General features: G+C 44.0%; 1 protein-coding gene and 1 non-coding gene across 4 annotated transcripts; both read left to right on the top strand.

The window, feature by feature from the left end:
- The first annotated feature begins 203 nt into the window (after positions 1–203).
- On the top strand, positions 204–12,089 carry EIF4G2 (eukaryotic translation initiation factor 4 gamma 2). 3 transcript variants are annotated; one of them, XM_027563277.1, is made up of 22 exons: positions 204–460; positions 1,810–1,936; positions 2,248–2,313; positions 2,939–3,079; positions 3,570–3,672; positions 4,348–4,479; positions 4,565–4,631; positions 5,201–5,352; positions 5,718–5,828; positions 5,985–6,068; positions 6,157–6,255; positions 6,694–6,835; positions 6,925–7,085; positions 7,477–7,590; positions 8,181–8,306; positions 8,470–8,574; positions 8,662–8,877; positions 8,956–9,214; positions 9,534–9,738; positions 9,896–10,107; positions 10,189–10,310; positions 11,256–12,089. In XM_027563277.1, the coding sequence occupies exons 8-22, from the start codon at positions 5,269–5,271 to the stop codon at positions 11,319–11,321; spliced, it is 2,106 nt and encodes a 701-aa protein (XP_027419078.1). In that variant the 5' UTR covers positions 204–460; positions 1,810–1,936; positions 2,248–2,313; positions 2,939–3,079; positions 3,570–3,672; positions 4,348–4,479; positions 4,565–4,631; positions 5,201–5,268; the 3' UTR covers positions 11,322–12,089. The 3 variants fall into 3 exon arrangements, with proteins under 3 accessions (XP_027419078.1, XP_027419076.1, XP_027419079.1); XM_027563275.1 differs by having other exon boundaries at positions 209–460; positions 9,896–10,310; positions 11,256–12,025; XM_027563278.1 differs by lacking the exon at positions 7,477–7,590 and having other exon boundaries at positions 229–460.
- LOC113906075 lies at positions 7,643–7,794 on the top strand. The gene has a single exon (XR_003514770.1). It is a non-coding gene; the product is annotated as a small nucleolar RNA SNORD97 (small nucleolar RNA).
- Positions 12,090–26,021: the final 13,932 nt, after the last annotated feature.

Here is a 26,021-nt window from a genome sequence, read left to right as displayed (position 1 = left end):
CGTCCCCAGTTCCCCTTACGCCACTGGCTTGGTCTCAGAGCCTTCGCGAATATGGCTTTGCGCACTGCGGCGGGGCTGCACCGCAACCGAGCTTGGCCCTGTGGCTCCTCCCCGTCGCCCTGCGCCGATTGGCGGTAGGCAGCAGCCAGGCCGCTGATTGGGTGGCGAAGGAGCCATTCGGGGTGGCTCTGGTGGGTTCGGCTGCCCTAGAGTGATAAGTTCGGCTTCAGACACGCCTCAGCGCCAGCAGCGAGTCGGAGCTCTATGGAGGTGGCGGCAAGTATCGGGTGGTGGTTGCAGCAGCGACTCTTCTGAGCTGTTTCAAGCCTGTTCCGACTCCTTCCTCCCCCTTCCCTCCCCCTTTTTTGTTTTCCGTTCCCCCTCCCCCTCCCTTCCCCGTCCCCGACGACCGGATCCTGAGGAGGCAGCTGCTGTAGCAGCTGCTGAGTTCTCGGTGAAGGTGAGTGGAGCTACCGCCGGCGCTGCCGCCGAGTGGAGCGCTCTAAAATGGCCGCCGCCCCTGGCCGCTTCTTCCCGAGCAGTACAAAATGGCGGCCACAGGCGGAGCCGGGCGGGGCGACCCTTTTTTAGCGTTTCCTCTGGGCTTCTGGCACTTGGAAATTCCTCGTCTTTGTTCTCCATTCCCGTCGCTGACGGAGTAGGAGGAAGTTGGCCGCCCTGGCGGTCTACGGCCGTCTTCGTGGCTGTCGGCGGCCGTCCTCCGCGGGGCCCGGGCCGGGACGGGCCAAGGCGCGAGTGTGCTCGGACGTGGAGAGAGCGTGGCCGGGCGGCGCGCGCGGCGGGGAGGGACGCGGGCCGGCGGGGGCAGGGGGCCCGGCCGTTGGCGCGGGACCAGCCGAGGCGGAGGAGTCCCGGAGCCCGGCCTCCCGGCGGGGAGGAAGTGTGTGGGGCCGGTGCCGGCGGGGAGCGGTGGGGCTGCCCTTCGTGGGGGAGCGGAGGGCCTGCCCGGCGAGCCCCGCCTGCGACGGGAGAAGGGAGGGAAATGGGGGTTTCTGAGATTTTGTCGATTGGGCAGGGAGCGGCGAGGCGGCTGTCAGTCCCTCGGGGATTTATGGGTGGGAGGGGGCCGCTGGAGGCGGCGGCGGGTGGGAAGGAGGCCGCCTTTCTGCCCGAGAACAAAGAGCCGGGCGCCTAGCCGCGGGGGCGGCCTCCGCTCCTCCCCGAGGTTTGCCGCCGGCGGCTTCGGTAGGAAGCTGTCGGAAGCACTTCCCTAACTCGGGCCTGGGTGAGAGGAATCCACTGCTCTTTTGTTCCCAGGAAGGGGAAAATGGGGCGGAGGTTCCTGCTGCCATGTTGTGGCCCTGGTTTTCCGCCTGCCCGATGTCAGCCGCTGTGTGCCTCACGTCTCCCTCTCAGGCCCTCTGCGCCCAGTTAAGGGGTGGACAGTGGGAAAAGCCGTCTTCAGTTACCCCTTACTCAGTGTTGCTCGTCGTTGAGGCAGCAAAATATTACAACGTTTTCACATGGTGTGCCCGTTTGCTAACATTTTTCCACTATTGATCTCCGTACTCAGCTGTAAAGGAGGCAGAAAGTGGCTTTTTCAAAGATTGATTCTATCGCTATGTAGTCACTTGCTGCGTCCTTGAACACAAGTGAATTTCCAAGTGGCCAACAAAATTTTACTGTTCGTTTGTGTTTTGAGTACGTTCTATTTTAGTCTTACGGGACCTGCAATGCAGTGTAAGTTCAATCAACTGCAGTGTCAGACTGAAATACATTGTAACTGAAGGAGGGTTTACAAATTTGTGTGTTAGCGGTGACTAATTTTGGTACTCTTTCTCATTCTAGGTTTTTCATTTCTCCCATCCTCTTCCCTCCCCACCCCATCCATTAATATTATTCTTTTGAAGATTCTTCGTTGTCAAGCCGCCAAAGTGGAGAGTGCGATCGCAGAAGGGGGTGCTTCTCGTTTCAGGTATGTGTAGATTTTGTTTTGGCAATTATTAGGACCGAAAGAATAACCACACCAAATAGTTCTGACTTAATTGTGCTGCAGGATTAATTTATAATGAGCATGTACCTTTCTTTAAAGCCCTTAAATTTCCACTGTTTTCTGTTAGCTATCTGAAGAATAAATGTAATTACTTGGCTTTCCATTGGGCCTAAGTTCAGTCTTCATCTGTGATGTACTGTAATGCAGAATAATTAAAGAGATCCTATATCTGTTTTGAGTGAAACATACTTGGGGTGTACTTTTTTTTAAAAAAAAGTTTTTCTTTTCAATAGTGCTTCTTCGGGCGGAGGAGGAAGTAGGGGTGCACCTCAGCACTATCCCAAGACTGCTGGCAACAGGTATAGTAAACAGTGAAAAGAGTGACTTATATAACAGGTTGAGGTTAAGGGTCTTTCTAACATTACAACATATAGTTCGTAGGACATCAGCAATCCTAATATTAATGGGCTTGATTTCTGCTACATATTTTAAATATAGACTATCAGTTCTTGATTATTCTTTAGCCAAATCATCTAATAAGAGTTGAGGCTCTCAAACTACTCTTTTATTCTCTTACTCTGGATTATTTTCACTGATGTTATTTCTTCAAACATTCACACCAAATTATAGTAATAAATCTGTAAGTGTATAACATGGTCATGAGACATTAGAAAATGTGGGTTTTCGCTATGTAGATCCTGGACCAACATCACTGGCATCACCTGTGAGCTTACTAGAGATGGGAATTAATCAGGTCTTACCCCAAGCCACTACAGCAGAGACTGAGGTGGGCGTGGGAGTTCCTTTAACAAATTTCCTCAAGTTATTCTGATGCACTGATTAAGAGTTGCTTAGTTGTAAGGGAGTTGAGAAAACCTAAACTTTTTTTCTATTTAGAAGGATTTTTGATCTGTATGATACTTGATATGTGACTGGATGCTGTGCTTAAGTTGTCTTATTTTAATTCTCTTTAATTTTTACTAGCGAGTTCCTGGGGAAAACCCCAGGGCAAAACGCTCAGAAATGGATTCCTGCACGAAGCACTAGACGAGATGACAACTCCGCAGCAAACAACTCCGCAAATGAAAAAGAACGACATGATGCAATCTTCAGGAAAGTAAGAGGGTAAGTTTATTAGGTCTGTTTTGTCTTTTAAAAAGGAGGGGAGACTGTATTAACTACTTCTGTGAAATGCCAATGTTGACAGTTTTAAGCTGAAAATCAGCACATCACTGTTTGGGGCTCAGTTAGTTGCTTTCGGTCATTAGATTAAAATGCAGAAACCTATTGTGCTGACATATTCTGTACCTGGTGTGTGAGCCAGTGATGGCAAAATATAACAGTTTAGCTCCTGTATCTAGCCTCGATATTAAGGAGGGAGGCTCTTGATCTGGGTTTTGAGAATGAGATCTTTTGCTCAGTAGCTGGGAACCCCCACCAGTTAGATAGGTGTTCTTAAATAGGTTTATTTCAACACTGCTTTGGTTAGATGGGTAAGAAAAATGTCTTGATGTTAAAGGGGAAAGTGATGAAAGGGAAAAAGCATAATTTAAAGGCTATTTTTTAACTATAATTTTGTATGTTGGTGATACCTAGTCTGATTCCTTTTTCATAGCATATTAAACAAGCTTACTCCTGAGAAGTTTGACAAGCTATGCCTTGAGCTCCTCAATGTGGGTGTAGAGTCTAAACTCATCCTTAAAGGGGTCATACTGCTGGTAAGTTAAATGTTGGCTTAACTGAAAGGAGGAGGAAAATACTTTCAACCCAGGTTGGGTTTTGAGTGGTTTTCTGTTGTTTGCTTTTGTTTTTATACACTTCATTGTTATTTCTAAAACTGAGGTGTGAGTTAAGTGTATGTATATTTGAACACTGTTGTTGCTGTTGTTTTTAATTACTTTTGATGGTATCAAACTTAAGAGGTCAATTTGAAATGGTATATACTGTGCTTGGGTTAATTGGATTATCAGGCTCTTGGGGGCTGGGGGTTGCTTTGGTTTTCAAAATACCACATTTTGAAAAAGTTAGTTTTATGGTGATTCCATTTTTCCAAGGTAATTTCAACTCCTCAAAGGGGAGAGGGTTTTATTAGTACGAGATACATGTAATTAGACTTTTTTGGTACTCTGTAATACCTAACATTTAGTGCTTACATTTTTCCGGCCTGTGTACTGGGCACTTTACATACCTCATCTTAAGTTCACGTAAGAAGCCTTCCAAAAGAGATGTGCTTATTTCCAGGTTACCAGTGAGGCATTTGTATAGGGAATTTGTCAGAAGTTTGTTGTGCGATTCAAGATCCTTAAGACTACAAGGAAGTATTAAGTTATAAAGAAAGGTTTTTCCAAAAGTTGTCATATTTAATTTTTTTTTAAATGGCATATTTTCTGTAGATTGTGGACAAAGCCCTAGAAGAGCCAAAGTATAGCTCACTGTATGCTCAGCTATGTCTGCGATTGGCAGAAGATGCACCAAACTTTGATGGCCCAGCAGCAGAGGGTCAACCAGGACAGAAGCAAAGCACAGTAAGTGGGCGTGTGTGCTTGCTTATTTTAAGTTGATTTGGAAGGTTTTATTATCAAACCCTGACAAATGTCTCGTTTCTTACAGACATTCAGACGCCTCCTAATTTCCAAATTACAAGATGAATTTGAAAACCGAACCAGAAATGTTGATGGTAAGAATTTAATACTTAGTAGTACAGGAGAAGGCAACGGCACCCCACTCCAGTACTCTTGCCTGGAAAATCCCATGGATGGAGGAGCCTGGTAGGCTGCAGTCCATGGGGTCGCTAAGAGTCAGACACGACTGAGCGACTTCACTTTCACTTTTCACTTTCATGCAATGGAGAAGGAAATGGCAACCCACTCCAGTGTTCTTGCCTGGAGAATCCCAGGGACGGGGGAGCCTGACGGGCTGCCATCTATGGGGTCGCACAGAGTCGGACACGACTGAAGTGACTTAGCAGCAGCAGCAGTACTGTGTAGGGCTTCCCTGGTGGCTCAGATGGTAAAGAATCTGTCTGCAATGCAGAAGACCTGGGTTTGATTCCTGGATTGGGAAGATCCCCTGGAGAAGAGAATGGCAACCCACTCTAGTATTCTTGCCTGGAGAATCCCATGGACAGAGAGCCTGGTGGGCTATAGTCTGTGCAGTCACAAAGAGTAGGACATGATAGAGCAACTAATACACAGTACTGCGTATGTTCAACTTAATTCTGAATGTTGTTTTTATTCTTCTTTTTAGTCTATGATAAGCGTGAAAATCCCCTCCTCCCTGAGGAGGAGGAACAGAGAGCTATTGCCAAGATCAAGATGTTGGGGAACATCAAATTCATTGGAGAACTTGGAAAGCTTGATCTTATTCATGAATCTATCCTTCATAAGTGCATCAAAACAGTAAGTACTGATTGTGAATTTAAGCTTTCATTAATCATCACGTACATCATTTTTGGGAGATGAGTCAATTACAATTTTGCCATCTGAGACTTGGTGTGCTAGTTAAATATTTTAGATTGCTGGCAAAACTGCTATTTAAATGTTGTAAATATGGAAGTATGCAGTATATTTTGCAAGATAGGGATAGAACTGATTCCCTACTTAGGTTTAAATTGCTCAATTTGGAGAAATTTCTTGAACAGAACCAGGTAAGAATAGTATGCTAGACACTAGGAACTGTATGCGTTAGTGGAAACTTATGGAAAAGTGCTACATCTAAACCAAGAAGAATTTGTAAACAACATGGCATTTATTTCTTTTGGTAGCTTTTGGAAAAAAAGAAGAGAGTCCAACTCAAAGATATGGGAGAGGATTTGGAGTGCCTCTGTCAGATAATGAGGACAGTGGGGCCTAGATTAGACCATGAACGAGCCAAGGTATGTGCGTTGCTGACAGAAATAGTGTAAATAGCCTGTCATAATTGTATTAAAATCAAACAGCTTATTTGGTGATATAGAGGATTGCCTCTAGTCATTTACTTTGATAATATCTTGAAGTCTTAAGCAGTACACATTTTTATTTTTCTCTTTTAGTCCTTAATGGATCAGTACTTTGCCCGAATGTGCTCCTTGATGTTAAGTAAGGAATTGCCGGCGAGGATTCGTTTCCTGCTGCAGGTAAAACTGTTTTCTTTAGGTGTGTTGGCAAGCTGACTCTTGTTTACTGTATTGAAATAATATTTATTAAAAACTTTTTATATTAAAGGATACCGTAGAGTTGCGAGAACACCATTGGGTTCCTCGCAAAGCTTTTCTTGACAATGGACCAAAGACGATCAATCAAATCCGTCAAGATGCAGTAAAAGTAAGTTTTGCTTTACTTTTTAATCATTAAGTGAGTTTTATGTTTATAATGGCACAAAAACCCTATTAAAACATCTTTATTTGAGACTTGTCTTGTCTTAACCAGTAGGGCTTAATGTTTTTGCTGTCTGTATTCTCTTTTGAGAGCAAGTTGTTTATAGAGAATGCATCAGTGGGGACTTCCCTGGTGGTCCAGTGGCTAAGACTCTGGGCTCCCAATGCAAGGGGCCCAGGTTTGATTCCTGGTCAGGGAACCATATTCCACATGCCTAAACTAAGACCTGGTACACTCAAATAAATAAATAAAATTAAAAAAAAAAAAGAATGCATCAATGGCACTCTTATCCAGAGAAGTATTTCTGATTTTCCCGTTGTAAGAATTTTCACTTTATATAAAATAGTGTCTAGAAGTAAGTGTTTATTCACTTTATTTCTGAAGGATCTAGGAGTGTTTATTCCTGCTCCTATGGCTCAAGGGATGAGAAGTGACTTCTTTCTGGAGGGACCGTTTATGCCACCCAGGATGAAAATGGATAGGGACCCACTTGGAGGACTTGCTGATATGTTTGGACAAATGCCAGGTGATTTTGAACAAAAGATAGTTTGGTTGCATTAAATAATGAGTTTAACAGTTTTAATGGTAAAGAGTTCTTCGTGTCTATATTTTAAGGAAGCGGAATTGGTACTGGTCCAGGAGTTATCCAGGATAGATTTTCACCCACCATGGGGCGCCATCGTTCAAATCAGCTCTTCAATGGCCATGGGGGACACATCATGCCTCCCACACAGTCGCAGTTTGGGGAGATGGGAGGCAAGTTTATGAAAAGCCAGGTAAGAATACATTTAAGGATGTTTAGGCAACAAGTAATTAAATTTTGGAATACATATGATTAGTATTGTGTTTTTGTTTTTGTTTTTTTAGTGTAAATGTTTTAGGTTTAGAAAACCTAAAAACAATGTTTTTCTAAACCAAATTTATATCTGTGACAGTTATTTCAAACTGGGTGAAATGATTTTATTAAGATTAGTAAAGTATTAGTAAAATCACATCACTTTATTTGACAGTTAGGTTAGAATTTTATTCTTCTGTTTCATCTTTTACTTTCTCTGGGCAAATGCAGTTAAGCTTTCTTGTGGCTTGGCCTCATCACTTTGGTACTTGATTACCATAATTTGTGGACCCCTTTTTATCTAGACTTTTCTTTCTCTCTTTCTGAAATAGGGGCTAAGCCAGCTCTACCATAACCAGAGTCAGGGACTCTTATCCCAGCTGCAAGGACAGTCGAAGGATATGCCACCTCGGTTTTCTAAGAAAGGACAGCTTAATGCAGATGAGGTACATTTGCCTATGTTATTTATATACCATAGTTTGTCAATTCAGAAATCTCTTGCCCGATGATTATAAAAAAAAGACGCATTATTAAGAGGACTTAATGCTGGAATTCTTTATCTTTACCTTCTTTCTCTCTTTTCTGTACTACTTTTTCTTTCTTTGAATGTCCAGCGTCCTATGAGCGAAGATTATGAGATATGAGGGCAAGTCTTCAGTTAGAGTAAGGAAAACGGTTGTCAAGATTTTGGTTGTGACTTCCCTGCAAATAGAATGACTCAGGATAAAGTAAAACGTTTTTTAAGCTCTGATTAAATTTTCTGGTTTTTATTTTCATGTTTTATTGATGCTAATCCTTGGAAAGTTGTGGTATAAATACAAGATTTATAGCCATGTTGTATTTTTGTCTGGATCAGATCTTTAGTTTTCTTGCTATAAATTAAATATGACAGTAACATTTTTAGTCGTTTAACTTAGATTTCTGCCACAGGTTCCATCATGTGTGTATATGCTGAATTAACTTTAGAGCATTGCAATTAATGTTAGTTTGCTGCTTGTTAACTTGGATATCCATTTTGCTTTGTTTTTGATTCTAGATTAGCTTGAGGCCTGCTCAGTCTTTCCTAATGAATAAAAATCAAGTGCCAAAGCTTCAGCCCCAAATAACTATGATTCCTCCTAGTGCACAACCACCACGCACTCAAACGCCACCTCTGGGACAGGTATGGGATGTATGTAGTAGGACATTTTCAATCGTTCTGGTAGCTTTTGAAGATGTCTGAAGACTGCTTTTTAATGTTTGCTTTCAATTTCATAAGCACTTTTTTTTTTAACGATTAAAAAGTTATTAAACATTTATACTTAATCATTTTGCTGTTCTTTTAGACACCTCAGCTTGGTCTCAAAACTAATCCACCACTTATCCAGGAAAAGCCTGCCAAAACCAGTAAAAAGCCACCACCGTCAAAGGAAGAACTGCTTAAACTAACTGTGAGTTTCAGACAATCTCATCGTTTAGCTCATGGGGGTGTACTTGAGGCAGGAAAACTAAAGATACTTGGATTTCGTTCTTTTCAGGAAACTGTTGTAACTGAATACCTGAATAGTGGGAATGCAAATGAAGCTGTCAATGGTGTGAGAGAGATGAGAGCTCCTAAACACTTCCTTCCTGAGATGTTAAGCAAAGTAATCATCCTGTCACTGGATAGAAGTGATGAAGATAAAGAAAAAGCAAGTTCTTTGATCAGTTTACTCAAACAGGAAGGGATAGCCACAAGTGACAACTTCATGCAGGTAGAACACTTTCTGATTCTATAAGAACTCTTAAATTTGAATTGACTATGAACTGACTATGTACTACATTCCTTTCAGGCTTTCCTGAATGTATTGGACCAGTGCCCCAAACTGGAGGTTGACATCCCCTTGGTGAAATCATATTTAGCACAGTTTGCAGCTCGTGCTATCATTTCAGAGCTGGTGAGCATTTCGGAACTAGCTCAACCACTGGAAAGTGGCACCCATTTTCCTCTCTTCTTACTTTGTCTTCAGCAATTAGCTAAATTACAAGATCGAGAATGGTTAACAGAGCTTTTTCAACAGAGCAAGGTCAATATGCAGAAAATGCTCCCAGGTAAGAGAATGCTGGGGATTTTTGTTTTTAATACTAGATCTAAAAGTCCTTAGTACTTTGGGTGAATTTATTATATAGGTCAGTGTGATTATCTTGTCTGGATAACAATAAGCATTACCACAGATAGACTTCACCTTTATAAAAAAGTTATTATGATGTGACTATTTTCATTTGGTCCAAATACAAAGTTTCCTTTGCTCAGTTCTTTCATTATTTTACATAAATCTTGTGTGTTTGGAAAATTGTTTGTAAAGCAGTTTTAAGAGGCCAACTGAGTAAAATGAACTACCTGATGATGGGAATGGCTTTGTCTCTTCAGAAATTGATCAAAATAAGGACCGCATGCTGGAGATCTTGGAAGGAAAGGGACTGAGTTTCTTATTCCCACTTCTCAAACTGGAGAAGGAACTGTTAAAGCAAATAAAGTTGGATCCATCCCCTCAGACCATATATAAATGGATTAAAGATAACATCTCTCCCAAACTTCATGTAGATAAAGGATTTGTGAACATCTTAATGACTAGGTAAGATAACAAAGTTGTGCTTTTCTGCATCGAAAACAGTTAGCCTGTGTTTAGTTTACTAGAAAGAAAGTCTACAAGGCAAGGGATTGAGAATTATCTGTTTCTTGAATTAGAAATTTTTCATTTGGAGTTTGTAACAAGATCTTTTTCTGTACAGCTTCTTACAGTACATTTCTAGTGAAGTAAACCCACCCAGTGATGAAACAGATTCTTCCTCTGCTCCTTCCAAAGAACAGTTAGAGCAGGAAAAACAACTGCTTCTTTCCTTCAAGCCAGTAATGCAGAAATTCCTTCATGATCATGTTGATCTACAAGTTAGTGCCCTCTATGCTCTTCAGGTGCACTGCTACAACAGCAACTTCCCAAAAGGTGAGAGGACTAGCATCATAATTACGACAAATGGATGGGCAGTTGTTGCACTAAATAATGGGGTTACATTTTGTCTTCTAGGCATGTTACTCCGCTTTTTTGTTCACTTCTATGACATGGAAATTATTGAAGAAGAAGCTTTCTTGGCTTGGAAAGAAGATATAACCCAAGAGTTTCCAGGGAAAGGCAAGGCTTTGTTCCAGGTAAATCTTGGAGAAATTTGTTGTGCTTTTTCCATTTTAACTGGTATTACTTTCATGAAGTTTTTAAAGTGAGATATAAGCAAAATAGCCCTGGTAATATTGCATACCATGATTTTCTAACTTAAAATGAATTCTAGCCCTGAGGAAAATTTTTATAATGTCAGGGGATTCCACAGCATACATCAGTACATCAGTCACCTGGAAAGTAATTTTCAAAGGAAGTTTCAGGTCTGATTGTAGACATTCTGACTTAGGTCTGCGTGTGGTATACAACTCAGGAGATTCTCGTACTACTATTCCCAGGGGCCAGGCTTTGAGAAATGCTAGTCTGTAGTAGTCTTCAGGAGGATCACCGTCACAGTGTTTGTCCTTAGTCTTGTCCTTGGGGAATCTGGTCCTAAAGTTCTGGGTGGGACTAGAAATTACTCTTTTGGGATCTTCTTGTCCCCCTCCTCCCTCCCCAGCATTGCTAACATTTAAGTTTGGGATGAGCCACTGTCCCATATTAAAACAGTTCTGAAGTGTGATGGGAGTGGTGTCAAAGAATTGACACCCGCGTTAACTGCCCATAAACAGCTTGTGTCAATTGTTTATCACTCAGTTGTGTCTCTTTGTGACCCCATGGACTGTAGCCCACCAGATTCCTCCGGCCATGGAATTCTCCAGGTGGGATTACTGAAGTGGGTTGCCATTTTCTCCCCCAGGAGATCTTCTCTACCCAGGGATGAAATCTGCTTCTACATTGACGGGCAATTCTTTACCCCTGAGCCATCAGGGAAGCCCCAAAGAGCTTGTATGCTAGGTTCTGAACACTGCTTGCAATTATAAGATGTGTGGTACTGTCTAAAAACTTTTGTTCTTGGGGCAGTTGGTTGGTTGATTGGGAATACTGCTGTTCTGTATATCTTCTAAGTACTACTTATTTTGTTAAATTACAAATTACAGGTGAATCAGTGGCTAACCTGGCTAGAAACTGCTGAAGAAGAAGAATCAGAGGAAGAAGCCGACTAAAAGAACCAGCCAAAGCCTTAAATTGTGCAAAACATACTGTTGCTATGATGTAACTGCATTTGACCTAACCACTGCGAAAATTCATTCCGCTGTAATGTTTTCACAATATTTAAAAGCAGAAGCACGTCAGTTAGGATTTCCTTCTGCATAAGGTTTTTTTGTAGTGTAATGTCTTAATCATAGTCTACCATCAAATATTTTAGGAGTATCTTTAATGTTTAGATAGTATATTAGCAGCATGCAATAATTACATCATAAGTTCTCAAGCAGAGGCAGTCTATTGCAAGGACCTTCTTTGCTGCCAGTTATCATAGGCTGTTTTAAGTTAGAAAACTGAATAGCAACACTGAATACTGTAGAAATGCACTTTGCTCAGTAATACTTGAGTTGTTGCAATATTTGATTATCCATTTGGTTGTTACAGAAAAATTCTTAACTGTAATTGATGGTTGTTGCCGTAATAGTATATTGCCTGTATTTCTACCTCTAGTAATGGGCTTTATGTGCTAGATTTTAATATCCTTGAGCCTGGGCAAGTGCACAAGTCTTTTTAAAAGAAACATGGTTTACTTGCACAAAACTGATCAGTTTTGAGAGATCGTAAATGCCCTTGAAGTGGTCTTTGTGGGTGTGAAACAAATGGTGAGAATTTGAATTGGTCCCTCTTATTATAGTATTGAAATTAAGTCTACTTAATTTATCAAGTCATGTTCATGCCCTGATTTTATATACTTGTATCTATCAATAAACATTGTGATACTTGATAAAGTTGTGTGACATTTAAAGTATGTTCAGTTGCTCAGTCATGTCCAACTCTGCAACCCTGTGGACTGTAGCACGCCAGGCTTCCCTGTCCATTACCAACTTCCAGAGCTTGCTCAAACTCATGTCCATCAAGTCAGTAATGCCATCTAGCCATCTCATCCTCTGTCATCCCCTTCTCCTGCCTTCAATCTTTCCTCGCATCGTGGTCTTTTCCAAGGAGTCACTTATTTGCATCAGGTGGCCAAAGTATTGGGAGTTTCAGCTTCAGCATCAGTCCTTCCAATGAATATTCAGGACTGACCTCCTTTTTCTCCAACACCACAGTTCAAAAGCATCAATGCTTTAGCACTCAGCTTTCTTTATAGTCCAACTCTCACATCCATATGTGACTACTGGAAAAACCATAGCTTTGACTAAACTTTGAAGTAGTACATACAAATATATGAAGTGACAGCTTTTGTTTTGAGCTAGGACTTAGGAACTTTAAATATACATTAGGAAATTCAAGGTGGTCGTTGCTCCTTATTTCAGGTTACTGTAAGTAACCAATATATAGTTCCTGTAATCAAGAACAGTGCTGGGAAGTCTCCTGAATTGGGAGGGACATTACTAATGCATAGCAACAAAACTTGAACTCGGCTGACATCTTTTCATCGTCATACTGAAATGCATGGTGAATGCATTCTCACTGATTGTCCCTCCCAGGAAGTTCCTTGAAACCCCACAGTAACCATTAAAACTGTCTGCCTACTCTTAACTGAAGCTAGCTTTTTCCTGTATTCTAGCAGACTTCATTGAAGTTACAACATTTATAGTTTCTGGTAGATAATTTTTAAATATGAGATTAAAACTAGGCGTATCAAGAAGCTGACTTTACTAGGCTATAGATAAAAATGGCATTCCTGGCACCTCTATTCAACCCTCCCCAAGGGGGAAACTTAGCAAAGTATTCAGTTGGCTTCATTTACAACCAGAATTCTCCCAATTCAGCTAGAGAATTGGGCCAAAAGAAGGTCCAGAGTTAAATCTGGTGTGCATTAGTTTGTCAGAGGGTACTTTGATACCTCCCTACCCTGATGCTTCAAGAACAAATACCTCTTAAAGAGTAATATTCCCATCTTGTGCGGGGGGGAAAAGAAAACAGCATTTTACAACCTGCCACACTATGGAATGACGGTATTTACATGTTTCTTGTATCAAGGACAGTGCTTTGGTATCAGTGTACAAATAGTTACATGTAACAGTTACATGTCCAAGATTCCACATCATACCCAACTTTGGTGTTCCTTTATGTATCAGCAAGATAGGTGGTCTTCGTTTTGTCAACTCCTTCACATTCTCTAACAGGCTGCACTTCAGTCCTACACCAGAACTTTGTTGAGATCACCAGTAACTTCAGAGCTGTTAACTAGTAGGTATTCATTATCCCATAAGCAGCATTTAACAATTTCTTGAGACTTCAGAACATCTCTTTTCCTTCTTGCTCTGATCTTTCTTAATCTCCAGTGGCAAGTGCCTGATGTCAAACCCAATGTCCAACTATCAAATCTTGTTGATTTTCCCTTCAAAACATTAGAAATTGAACAACTCCCCTCTTCCACTGTGGCTCTCATTTCTCACCTCGGTACCATGCCAGCCTTTGTTTTCACTCTCCTTTTAGTCTCTTCAGCAGTAGCCAGAGGATGAGGCATCTTCAAGAAAAATACCACTTAGCACAAAATCTACCAAAGTGACTTCCCACCTAGATTTTTAAATCAGTATTTAAAATTGTTCTACACGGCCCTAGGTCTGATTTAGTGTCCCCCACTCCTCCCTCTACCCACACTATTTCTCTGATCTAGTTTTCTGCCACTGACTCTTGCTCATTCTGTTCCCACGCCCTTGGCCTCGTTGAGGGTCCCGGGATGTGCCAAGCACCGGAGGCTTTCTGTTCCTGCTACCCTGTGGATAACTGGGTGATGGCTGTCTTCCCCTGCCAGGTCTTGGCTCAAATATCACTTTATAGGGTCCACACTGTCTATCTTAAGTATAATCTTGGGCATACTCTTCACCTCTTTCCTGCTGTAGGTATCTCCCATGTCTGCTGATGTTTTGTGATATGCTGCTTATTTGCAATTGACTATCTCCAGAATGTGAGGAGCATGACATTTTTGACTGTTCGGCTCACTGCCGTATCCCCAAAACTTGTTACTGCCTAGCACACATAGGGTTTCCTTTGTAGCTCAGTTGGTAAAGAATCTGCCTGCAGTGCAGGAGACCTGGGTTGGATCCCTGGGTCAGGAAGATCTGGAGAAGGAAATGGCAACTCACTCCAGCATTCTTGCCTGGAAAATCACACAGACAGAGGAGCCTGGTGGGGCTGCAGTCCATGGGGTCACAAAAAGTCGGGCATGCCTGAGCGACTGACCCTTAGCACACATAGGCATCTCAGTATTTGTTGAACAAAATCACCAATTATCCTACATTGGCAGGATTTGGACATAGAGGAATAGAAAGAACACAGGCTGGATGGTGTTCTAGATTGAGGGTTGGTTCCTATCACTAGCAATGTGGCTAGGCAAAATACTTGAGTCTTGACTTCTGTTGAAAATGAGACTAATGCTTAAGTATTGCCGTAAGATCTAAGTAAGGTGGTTACGTGGAAGTCGCTAGCAGAGGCCCTCACACAGCAGTCCTTCAGTGTACACGTGAATGACCTCAGCAGCTTTTCTACAACATGAGAACTGCTTCCCGCCTGAGCTTACAATCACCTGATCAGTCCAGTGGGCATTTCCAAGTCTTCCTGTTTGACATCAAAAGCATTCAATGATTGCTCGCTTTCCTATCGTTTTCCTCTCAGGCTTTTCCTTGGTCTCCTTTAAAGGTGCTCTTCTGTAGCCTGGTTCATGAGTGTTACTGTTCTGCTTTCCCCTCTGAACACTGCCAACTCACCCCAGTAGCTCCAGTTACCACCTATCTGCTGACACCTGTATCTTGAGTCCAAACGTCTTTCCAGAACATCAAACCAGCTTCTGGATATTTTATCTGAGTGTACCACAAGCACTTCAGACTCAACATGTCCATCACTAAACTTTCCCTCAAAGCAACACTTCCTCCTCTCCTGGCTCTCAATGATACCCCATCCAAGCCAAAAACCTGAGTCATTTTTAGCCCCCTCTTAGTTTCAACCAATCACCCCCCAGGTGCCCATCTTTCATTACAGCTCCTGCAGTCATTCACTTCCCATTTCTTCACTGTACCACCCTAGTCCAAGCACCAACATCTCATGGGTGAAGTGCTGCAATAGGCTTCTACATGGTCTCCCTGCCCTTCATCTTGCTCTCTCTCTAGTCCATTCTCCACATTATCCTCAGAGCAGCCTTTCTGTAAAAGTCTGATCCTTCCTCTGCCCTTCAGTAGCTCCTAGTTTTCCTCAGAATAAAACTCATATTTTCTAATAATCAAGGCTCCAAGTCCTCCTTTTGCCCGCTTTTGCATTCTCTTCATTTTCTTTCTCAGCCTTTGCACAGGCTGTTTCCTCTGCCTGGAACGTTGCTGTCACTGCTATACCCACCTCTTTGTGCCCCTTCATCTATCTTATTCATCCTTTAGGTATTAGCACAAAATCCCCACATTTGGGGAACCTGATATTTTCTGCCTAGGCTTTTAGGAGCTTGTGCCTGTCAGGGTTCTTGGTTGCAAAGAGAAACTTACTATGGACAAACTAAGAAGAAAAAGAATTGACTATAACTCAAGGGATCCACAGGAAGCACACTGCCTTATGATCCAGCAATCCCACTGCTGGGCATACACACTGAGGAAACCAGAAGGGAAAGAGACACATGTACCCCAATGTTCATCGCAGCACTGTTTATAATAGCCAGGACATGGAAGCAACCTAGATGTCCATCAGCAGATGAATGGATAAGAAAGCTGTGGTACATATACACAATGGAGCATTACTCAGCCATTAAAAAGAATACATTTGAATCAGTTCTAATGAGGTGGATGAAACTGGAGCCTATTATACAGAGTGAAGTAAGCCAGAAGGAAAAACATAAATACAGGATACTAACGCATATATATGGAATTTAGAAAGATGGTAACAATAACCCGGTGTACGAGACAGCAAAAGAGACACTGATGTATAGAACAGTCTTATGGACTCTGTGGGAGAGGGAGAGGGTGGGAAGATTTGGGAGAATGACATTGAAACATGTACAATACCATGTAAGAAACGAGTTGCCAGTCCAGGTTCGATGCACGATACTGGATGCTTGGGGCTAGTGCACTGGGACGACCCAGAGGGATGGTATGGGGAGGGAGGAGGGAGGAGAGTTCAGGATGGGGAACACATGTATACCTGTGGCGGATTCATTTCGATATTTGGCAAAACTAATACAATTATGTAAAGTTTAAAAATAAAATTAAATTAAAAAAAAAAAAAAACCGAATGGGGGACTTCCCTGGTAGTAGAGTGGATAAGAATCCACCTGTCAGTGCAGGGGACACAGGTTCGATCCCCGATTCTGGAAAATCCCACATGCTGCGGGACAACTAAGCCCGTGGGCCACAACTACCAAGTCTGCCCTCAAGAGCCTGCAAGTCGCCAACTACTGAAGCCCCTGGGCCTAGAGCCTGTGCTCCACAACAAAAGAAGTCACCACAATAAGAAGTCCTTGCACTGCAGCTAGAGAGCAGCCCCCACATGCTGCAACTACAGAAAGCCCACATGCGGCATGGAAGACCCAGGCTACCCAAAAATAAAACTTTAAAAATGAATAGACTAAGGGAAGGTAGGCAGTCCTGTATCAGAGAAATAGCCTGTCTAGGGCAGTGCTGTAAAACCAACCCTACAGACTTCAGAGCATCCCCTGCCTGTATCTGAATGAACTGCCTAGTGACACCATGTCTGGGTCAGAGGCCTGGGCAGAAGCCTGCAGTTGACTTAGGTCATATGTTCACCCCTTGCCACCTTGGTTTCCTTTAGTAGACCAAGGATCTGGCTTTTGCGTCAGGCAGACCCCAATTCCCAGCAATGCTGTGTGTGTGAGGGGGAAGGGAACTCTGGGAGAGATGTGGATGGACAGCTGGGGAAAAAAAGGTCATTGTCCATTGGGAGTCCTCTCTATCCCACTTCTCCACCTAGAACTTACTACACTGTATTGCGACCACCGCTTGCTGCTTTTCTTTCCACTCTCTACTCCAAGAGGAGGTGGGGAATGTCTCATTCGTTGCTCTATTCCCAGTGCCTAGCACAGTGCCGGGCAACATTCAGTTCAGTTCAGTCGCTCAGTCATGTCCGACTCTGCGACCCCATGAATCGCAGCACGCCAGGCCTCCCTGTCCATCAACTCCCCGAGTTCACTCAGACTTAGGTCCATCAAGTCAGTGATGCCATCCAGCCATCTCATCCTCTGTCGTCCCCTTCTCCTCTTGCCCCCAATCCCTCCCAGCATCAGAGTCTTTTCCAATGAGTCAACTCTTCACATGAGGTGGCCAAAGTATTGGAGTTTCAGCTTTAGCGTCATTCCTTCCAAAGAAATCCCAGGGCTGATCTCCTTCAGAATGGACTGGTTGGATCTCCTTGCAGTCTAAGGGACTCTCAAGAGTCTTCTCCAACACCACAGTTCAAAAGCATCAATTCTTCGGTGCTCAGCCTTCTTTACAGTCCAACTCTCACATCCATACATGACCACAGGAAAAACCATAGCCTTGACTAGACGGACCTTTGTTGGCAAAGTAATGTCTCTGCTTTTGAATATGCTATCTAGGTAACATTAGGGATCAATAAATAGGTATGGTGTGCAGCATGAATCTAGGTTTTGTGGAACCCAGATTTTATGCAGTTAAGGGTGGAGGAGAAGTTGTGGCTCTTACAGAATACAAAATTGGGTTCAGGGTCCATAGGAGTCCTATGTAAGGAATGGTCTTGAACTGTGAGCTTTGTTCTAGGCCAAACTTGGTAACTCTAAGTGAGAGACTAGAGTTTATACACTACATTATAATAATTTTCATACCTATTTGTACCCAGTAGGCAGAAACTAAAAACGGTGTTTATCAAAACTCCTTGTTGAAGGGACTTGACATTTTCTCATTGGTGACTGCCCTGGCCCTCCTGGGCTTCCCAGGTGGTGCTAGTGGTAAAGAACCCACCTGCCAATGCAGGAGACATAAGAGATGCGGGTTCAATCCCTGGGTTGGGAAGATCCCCTGGAGGAGGGCATGGCTACCACTCCAGTGTTTGCCTGGAGAATCCCAAGGACAGAGGAGCCCGGTGGGCTACAGTCCATGGGGTTGCAAAGAGTCGGACGTGACTGAAGCGACTTAGCACACATCGCACGGCCCTACCATTTCCCAGTGCTTCCAATCCAATCACAAAGCACCCAGTTCCCAACATCCCATTAACTTATTCATTTGTACATGCAAAAATAAGCGCCTCATTTGTGCCAGCCGGGCACCCGGGGCTGGAACATAGCATGAGTAAGATGCCATCTCTCCCCCCAAGGGAGCCCACAGTCCAGCAGGGGAGCTGACGGGAGCAGACCCTGTGGCCATGGGGCAGGCGCTGGACACACTGAGATGGGAGGATGGGACCTCCTGAGGGGCAAGGAGGAAACATCCAGAGAAGCTGAGACTTCAAGGAAGAATGGCTTTCCCAGCAAACATCTGAGGGAGGACTTTCAAAGGCACAAGTGGAGAATCCAACTCCACTTGTCTCCTGGCTCCACAGAGCTTCACTCTCCCTTCCACTTGACACCAGGACAGAGTCCACTTCCAAATGAGGGGATGTCTTTCATCTTCTGCTGGAGAACAGCAGCTGTTCAGCAGGGCCAGGAGGACAAGGAATCACAAAGCTCTTCACATTTATCCCAATCGATTTTGAGACTTCCAAGAAGCATCCTCCAAGGAAAACCAGAGCTCTTGCCAAGGGGACTTCTCAGCACGCAGCAGAGAGGAGCAAAAACAGGATGCTGAAGTCACATAGGCTGCCCAGACTTGCAGGCTGTCCTCCCAGCCTACATCACCTGGAGTTAGTCCAGAAGGATGGGGTAGAGCAAGGCCACCTATCAGGATGCTGTCTCTATCGCACCCTCTGCTGAGCTCCCAGGAGAAGACACTCCTTCTTGGCAGAAAGATATTGTATCCTTGTCCCCAAGGAAAGGCCAAGACCTGTTGGACATGCTCTTCAGTGGGAGAAGAGACAGTGAGAATTTTGGCCTCAACGCTAGACGGTGTAACAATGTGACTAATAAGCACTGAATCCTTGAGGGCTGTTCAGGTCTCCATGGGACATACAGAGTAATAGACCAGAGCCTGCATCCCAGCTTCCCCATTAATTAGTTCTGTGAGCTTAGGTCAATAGCTTTACCTCTCTGGGCTTCATTTTCCTTAAATGTGAAATAATCCTTGGTGTGTCCACCTCCTAGGGTGGTCGTGAGGAGACAGGCAATGAAAAACGGTGTTGTTCAGGTATGGGATTGCTCTCCAAGTCCACTCATCTCATAAATATTTATTGAGTCTCAGTTATGTGCCAGGCACTATTCCAGTGCTAGATATACCAGCAAATGAGGGAAAGTCTTCTTAGGAAGCAAACACTCTAGGTGATAGGAAAGAGAGAGAGCAAACACCTATATACTGTCAGTAGTGAAGAGTGCTTTACGTGAAGAAATAAAGACATAAGGAGGTACACACATGCTACTTGAAACAGGGAGGAAGTGACCTTTGAGCAAAGATCTAAATAAAGCGAGGCAGTGAACTATGCAGATATCTGCAGGAAGTGGGGAGGAAAGCCGCCAATGGCCCTGAGATGGGAACACTGGTGGAGTGCCTGCGGGTCAGTGAAGGGATCAGTGTGACGGAACAGACCAGGGGCCTGAGGCTGCAGAGGGGCAGGGGTGACCTGTAGAACTCGTAGGACATAATTATGGCTTTAGGTTTTTTTCTAAGTGGAGTGGACTGTCTTTGGAGGATTCCTATTATTATTTATCAATGATGTTAATAACATTAATACTATCCAGTGCTATGCTATGGCATATTATTATGATGATTCTAACTAATGGGGCTTCCCAGGTGATGCTAGTGGTAAAGAACCTGCCTGACAATTCAGGAGACATAAGAGACATGGGTTCAATCTCTGGGTGGGGAAGATCCCCTGGAGAAGGAAATGGTAAGCCACTCCAGTGTTCTTGCCTGGAGAATCCCATGGACAGAGGAGCCTGGCAGGCTATAGTCCACAGTGTTGCAAAGAGTCAGACGCGACTAAACGACTAACACACTTTCTAGCTAACATTTCTTGGGCATTTAGCCTATGCCAGGCTGGACTAGGTACCATTTCATCTTCCCGACATCCTTGGGGCAGGTACTGTGCCATTTCTATTTCACTGATGAGGAAACGGAGGCTCTGAGAAGTTAAACACCTTACTCAAGGACTTTCCTTTACTCAGCCCGTGGTTAGGAGCACCTTCTTCATGCTCTTTTGAAAGTTTGAAGTCACGGAGCTGTGATTTGGACCCTGCATCGCATCTCAAAGAGCCAACCCTCACCACCACATGCACGACTACATGTTGAGGGGACAGAGAAGGGGTAAGAAAGTAGAAGATCCATCCTGGCAGCAGTGAGCCCTTCCTCCCTGGGGGTGCGCAGAGCTGGTGTAGCACTTCTGAGGGCTGGGCCACAGGACAGAGGCGAGGAGCAGTCAGCCTCTAAATCCCCTGGTTATGGGGTTCAGTTGTGACCCCTCAAAAGATATGTTGATGTCCTCACTCTCGGTACCTGCCAGTGTGACCTCATTTGGAAATCAGGTCTTTGCAGATGTCATCAAGTTGTGTCAAAAAGCACAAAGAAATTTAACACAGATTTAACCATTATTCCTGGGGACATGATCACACAATCCAAAGAGTTAGGAAAAAAGGTAAACAAGCCATTTTAAGGATCATTTTAAAACTCCGTACTCTAAACAGAGTTGGGAAATACCCCACCTACTGGACAAAGGGGAAGGTGGAATATCCCCATGTGATGCTGACAGGCACTTGTAACTCAGGTGCCAGGAGTAATGCTGCTCCTGTAAGCCTTATGTTTCCCCCGGCAATGATGCGTGTATTACCAGAGCTGCAGGAGACAGTATCGTCCAAGGCCCTCCATGCAGCCTGAACTGGTTGCCCATCTTCCCATTGGGCCTCACCCCCTCCTCAGTTCAGCAGAAACCTGAAGCCCCCTGACATCCACCCTGGACCCCCCGCCTCTGAACTTCTCCATACATCTGCTCATCTACCCCAATTCAATGCTCGCCAAGCCCTCACTTCATACCCTCTAGGTCCTCGCCCCTGTTATCTGCAATCTCTCTCTGAACTTTCCTGCTACTTGTTCTGAGGGAAACTCAGCTGTCCCCGATGCCATCACTTCCCCTACTGTCCCCTCCTCTCAAGCCAATGGCCTCGGGGAGGCCAGTATCCACCTCGCTTCCCACGAGCTCTTTCCAACCACTTCTGCCCTTCTTTCTTCCAAACCCCAAGATCCTTTGAAGTTTGTACATAAGACATCACTAGCTCCCTGGCATGTTGACTTCACTGTTCTTCAAAATAGTAATAAAATAATCTCAAATCTTCTCCTCCTTCCCTAAGCTATATCTGAGTCTTTCCTCCCCTTCTCCATACCCCAGCCCTAGCTGGTGAAACTGCCTTGCCAGGTTTTTCAGCCCCAGTGGGAAAAAAAAAAAAACCACCGTGGGTGTTCCCCTGGTGAAGACATATTTAGACATATTTGTAATGATACACAACCTCGCTACTCCAAGTAGAGTCTTTGTTCTAGTATCACCTGGAGACTTACCCAGTCTCACTCCAGACCTACTGGATCAGAATCCCCATTGAAGTTTGATGAGCCTCGATACATAACCTAATAGAGCACCCCCCACCCCTTGCTGACCACCAACCTGTGGTGGCCTGGGACTCAGCTTCTAGTTCATTGAGAAGCAATTCTAGTCCTTCCAACTCTTCGTACCACTGAAACTATCGACTTGCCAACAATTGTCCCCATGTGACTCCCTTCCTTTTACTATGGATCAAAGGTCCCAGATCTTTCCAAAAGCCAAATCATCTCCCCATTCTTGGAATCCATTCCCTGGGGCCAAATAACTATAAGGCACTTGCAGTCCCCACCACAGGAAACAGGGCTCACTGGTCACAGCACGACTGTCCCTTGGAGTGCACTGTCAGCTCATACGACAAGTGAGAGCTTCAAAGTTGATTTGAGTAGGGGTTTTGGACAAGATCAGCCATTTGCAGTGTGCAACTCCAGCAGGAAGTGTCCCCGAATCAGTCTCCTTGGAATCAGAAGAGTGGAATACTGACTTCTGCAATTTCTGTGAACCATAAAAAAGAAAGATGCTTGCGACTCCAATGACGGGAAACTCAGACTAGACCAAAAAGAGGGTTGCAGGTGCTGCAGCAAGGTTTGAACATCCACTAAGCCAGCCCCAGCGTTGGTCCTTCCCTAAAGTGCTCATGGCCAAGGGATATGATGGTGCTGCCTTCTCCCACCTCCTTGCCTCGTTCCCATCGCTTCACTGCCACTGCGGGCTGGAAAGATAAGCAAGGAGCGTGTCTGCACCCAGCAGTGGGCTGCAGCAGGAAATGAAGTCTCCACTTCTTTCCAGCCACGGAAATTGGAGCACTAGTTCCCACTGGAGAAATCAAAGCAGCATTGTTTCAAAGAGCAAAACTGCCCAAGAGAGAACAAAGGTTTTGGCATTGAGCCCTTTCTGGAGAAGATGCTATCATGGACACTTCACCTCACTTAGAGGAACCCAGTCTGGGACTAAAAACCAACCCACAGTTTTGTTTATTATGCTCATGCTCAGAGGAGTCACCTTTTGGTATGTTCACTAGTGTCTGTGCCTTCACAATTGTCAAAATGAGAACAAAATCTGGTGAGCCAGATAAAGGTTTCTAAGAGGACTTCCCTGGTGGTACAGTGAATAAGAATCCATCTGCCAATGCAGGGGTTACGAGTTCAGTCCCTGTCTGGGAAGATTCCACTTGCCTTGGAACAACTAAGCCTGTGCAACACAGCTACAAAGCCCATGCTCTAGCGCCCAGGAGCTGCAACTACCGGAGCCTGGGCAATCTAGGGCCTGCACACTGCAACCACCGAACCTGTGTGCGGCAACAAGGAACACACTGGATTACTGTCCTACTAATACTTAGGAGATAGAATTGACAAGAAGGTAAATTCACAAATTTAGTCACCTTTGGATAAGAGGCATGAAAATCCAGCATAATGTCTTTTTACCTAATAAGTGTCCACTTCACTGCTTAGCTGTGGACTGCATTAAAAAAAATACAGATTTGCTCCCAGCAGTGTTGCCTTAGTGGCAATCTAGAATTGATCAACTATGTCAAGAAAAAATGCATTAAAAAGATATTTTTCAAAACTCAATATTTTTAAAATGAAAAATGTTACAAAACAGCTTTTGCTGTAGTAAACAGAATAAATAAAAGCAAAAGAGTAAATACATATATTTCATAAGCAAAACCTAAAAATCTGTATTGATGGAAAAGTTAGGTTTGAAATAGCAGACTTGATTTCCAATTACTTGACACAGAAAAACCTTAAGTTACTAATGCAGTTGACATAGACTAGACAACCTGTTTAAAATTTTCTGCAATGACCCTGGAATGTATAACTTTAAAGGGTCTCAAGAAAACAACAAAATTCTGTAAAGCAATTATCCTTCAATTAAAAAATAACTAAATTTTTTTAAAAAGGGTGAGCCTCAGACAACTTTATATTTTAGGTAGGTAAGGATACTGAAGCTGAAAAGTCAAGCATTTTGTCACATTAGTAGGGATGACAGTCAGGCTGGAGGCCTGGGAAGCCTTCCTATTGCCGGAGCTTGATGCAAAGTGAGTCTCTGATGACAAGCTGATTTGCTCCACCCAAATCAGTGGACACCCTGAGATCTAGATGAACTGGATTAGCCTGTAGCGTATACAATTTCCTGTGCTCCTGACATTATATGGCGAGCATCACAACTGACCTGCACTGCTCTAACATACCCAAACGACCAGAGCAGCAGAAACTACCTTTAGGAAAAAGTTGCTCTGCCCATGCTCCAAATTCTCATTTTAGGAGCTGACTCTAATCTCCTTTAAATAGTCTTTCCAGACTCTATTGGCTACCTACTCTCCCAGGGAATAAATTATTCATGCGTGGGATCAAAACAAGGGATACTTTAAAATCTCCAGGAAAGTCATATTTCCTGGAGATTAAAAATATTTTTCTCAACAGGAACTAGGAAGAAGCATGCAATTTTAAAAGGATGACCTTCGAAGGAGTAACTGACCCAGTCCCCCCTTGGACTGAACAAGCATCTGTGAGTTTGATGAATATTGTCAGACATTCAGAATTGATTCAGTGATAGCGAGGGCATTCCTGGGAATTCACCATAGGTTCATCACTGAATCTAACTTTATAATCCTCACAACAATCCTGTGAGTTAGGTATAGACCTCTGCTATATTGGAATAATTGCCCAGTTAGGAAACTTCATGTTATAAACATAGTAACTCCAGTGGAGGAAGTGAGTTAGTTTCAGAGTCAGACTAACAGTGGTTTTTCTTACCTCAATTTAAGCGAATTTTATTTTAAAGTTTAATAGCTCAAATAACGGTTGTGGAACTTGGTCTGATTCTAACCGTTTTTTGTTTCTTTTGGGCGGGGGGGGGGGGGGGGGGGGGGGCGGGGGGGCCACATCGCACAGCAGAACTTCCCTGACCAGGGATGGAAACTGTAACACCCTGCATTGAAAGGGTAGACTCTTAACCACTGGACCACAAGGCAAGTCTGGTTCAGTTCCGAAGTTGCATCAAAGTCAGTGTAAATAGCATTCTCTAATTGTGACAGATGCAGGTGAGGCTTTCAAAACATACAGGGAGAAGAAACGGCTTGTTAGACAGAAGGTGACTACAGGGAAGCAGCTTGCCCCAGGCCAGCGGCACAAACCGAGATTCCAGGGCTCCTGGACTGCAGGATCTCTGCTCTTCGGAACTATTCCCTGCTGCCTTCTGCTGACACCAAGTTCACTAAGAAAAAAGGTGTAACAGTCCCTCAGTCATGTCTGACTTTTTTGCAGCCTCATGGACTGTAGCCTGCCAGGCTCCTCTGCCCATGGAATACTGGAGTAGGTGGTCATTTCCTTCTCCAGGGGATCTTCCCCACACAGGGATGGAACTCTGGTCTCCTGCAATGCAGGCGAATCCTTTACCGTCTGAGCCATCAGTGAAGCCCAAGCCATTTCACCAATTCACCAAGTAAAATAGAAGATGAAGATTCCAGTTCAAGTAGGGGACTTGAGGGGTCTTGAATTCTTTCCATGGGTGTGCTGAATCTACAGCTACCTATGGAACGATTTTCTCTGGAAAAAAAAAAAAAAACACCCTAAAAACTAGCAGAACAACTCCTTTGTATTGGGTACATGAGAAAAAGACCACATTAAACTGGGTGGAAAAGGCTGAGACACAATTTCATTATAAACCCCCAACCCACAATGGGAAGGGAACTCCAACCCAGAGCTCATCCCTGAGCAGAGGGTTTGGACTCCACATTGTGCAACCCAACCTTTAAGACCTGCTCCTAAGGCAAGCCCCCAAATCATCTAGCTTTGAAAACCAACGGCTCATGCCCCAAAGACCCGTGGGGCCGTGGCATACTGAGAAGTGTCTCCTAAAGAGTTCGCATGCAGACTGCTTCACCCCAGGGTCCCGCAGAGAGCAGACTCTGAAAACTGCCCAGACTTGACGTGAGCAAGGCTCATTTGCTGATTTTAAAGCGTTGGACTGAGGGGCCCTGGCCTGCTGGGGTACTCTCAAGGGATGGTGGCTGGTGGATCCTTCAGCACTCCTTCTGCCTTGCTAAAGCCAGCAGGAACCCTCTTTTTCTTTTTATCTTAAAAAAAAAA

This window comes from Bos indicus x Bos taurus, chromosome 15 (assembly GCF_003369695.1).
Source record: "Bos indicus x Bos taurus breed Angus x Brahman F1 hybrid chromosome 15, Bos_hybrid_MaternalHap_v2.0, whole genome shotgun sequence".
Classification (NCBI taxonomy): domain Eukaryota; kingdom Metazoa; phylum Chordata; class Mammalia; order Artiodactyla; family Bovidae; genus Bos; species Bos indicus x Bos taurus.
Note: the sequence above shows the minus strand (reverse complement) of the source record. Positions and strands in the feature narration are given on the sequence as shown.

Excerpts from the sequence above, each read along its gene's own strand:
- EIF4G2 (XM_027563275.1), top strand. The coding sequence starts at position 5,269 with ATGTTGGGGAACATCAAATTCATTGGAGAACTTGGAAAGCTTGATCTT. Across the intron at positions 6,836-6,924 it reads TATGTTTGGACAAATGCCAG|GAAGCGGAATTGGTACTGGT; the intron begins GTGATTTTGAAC and ends CTATATTTTAAG. Across the intron at positions 9,739-9,895 it reads GTGAACATCTTAATGACTAG|CTTCTTACAGTACATTTCTA; the intron begins GTAAGATAACAA and ends TTTTCTGTACAG.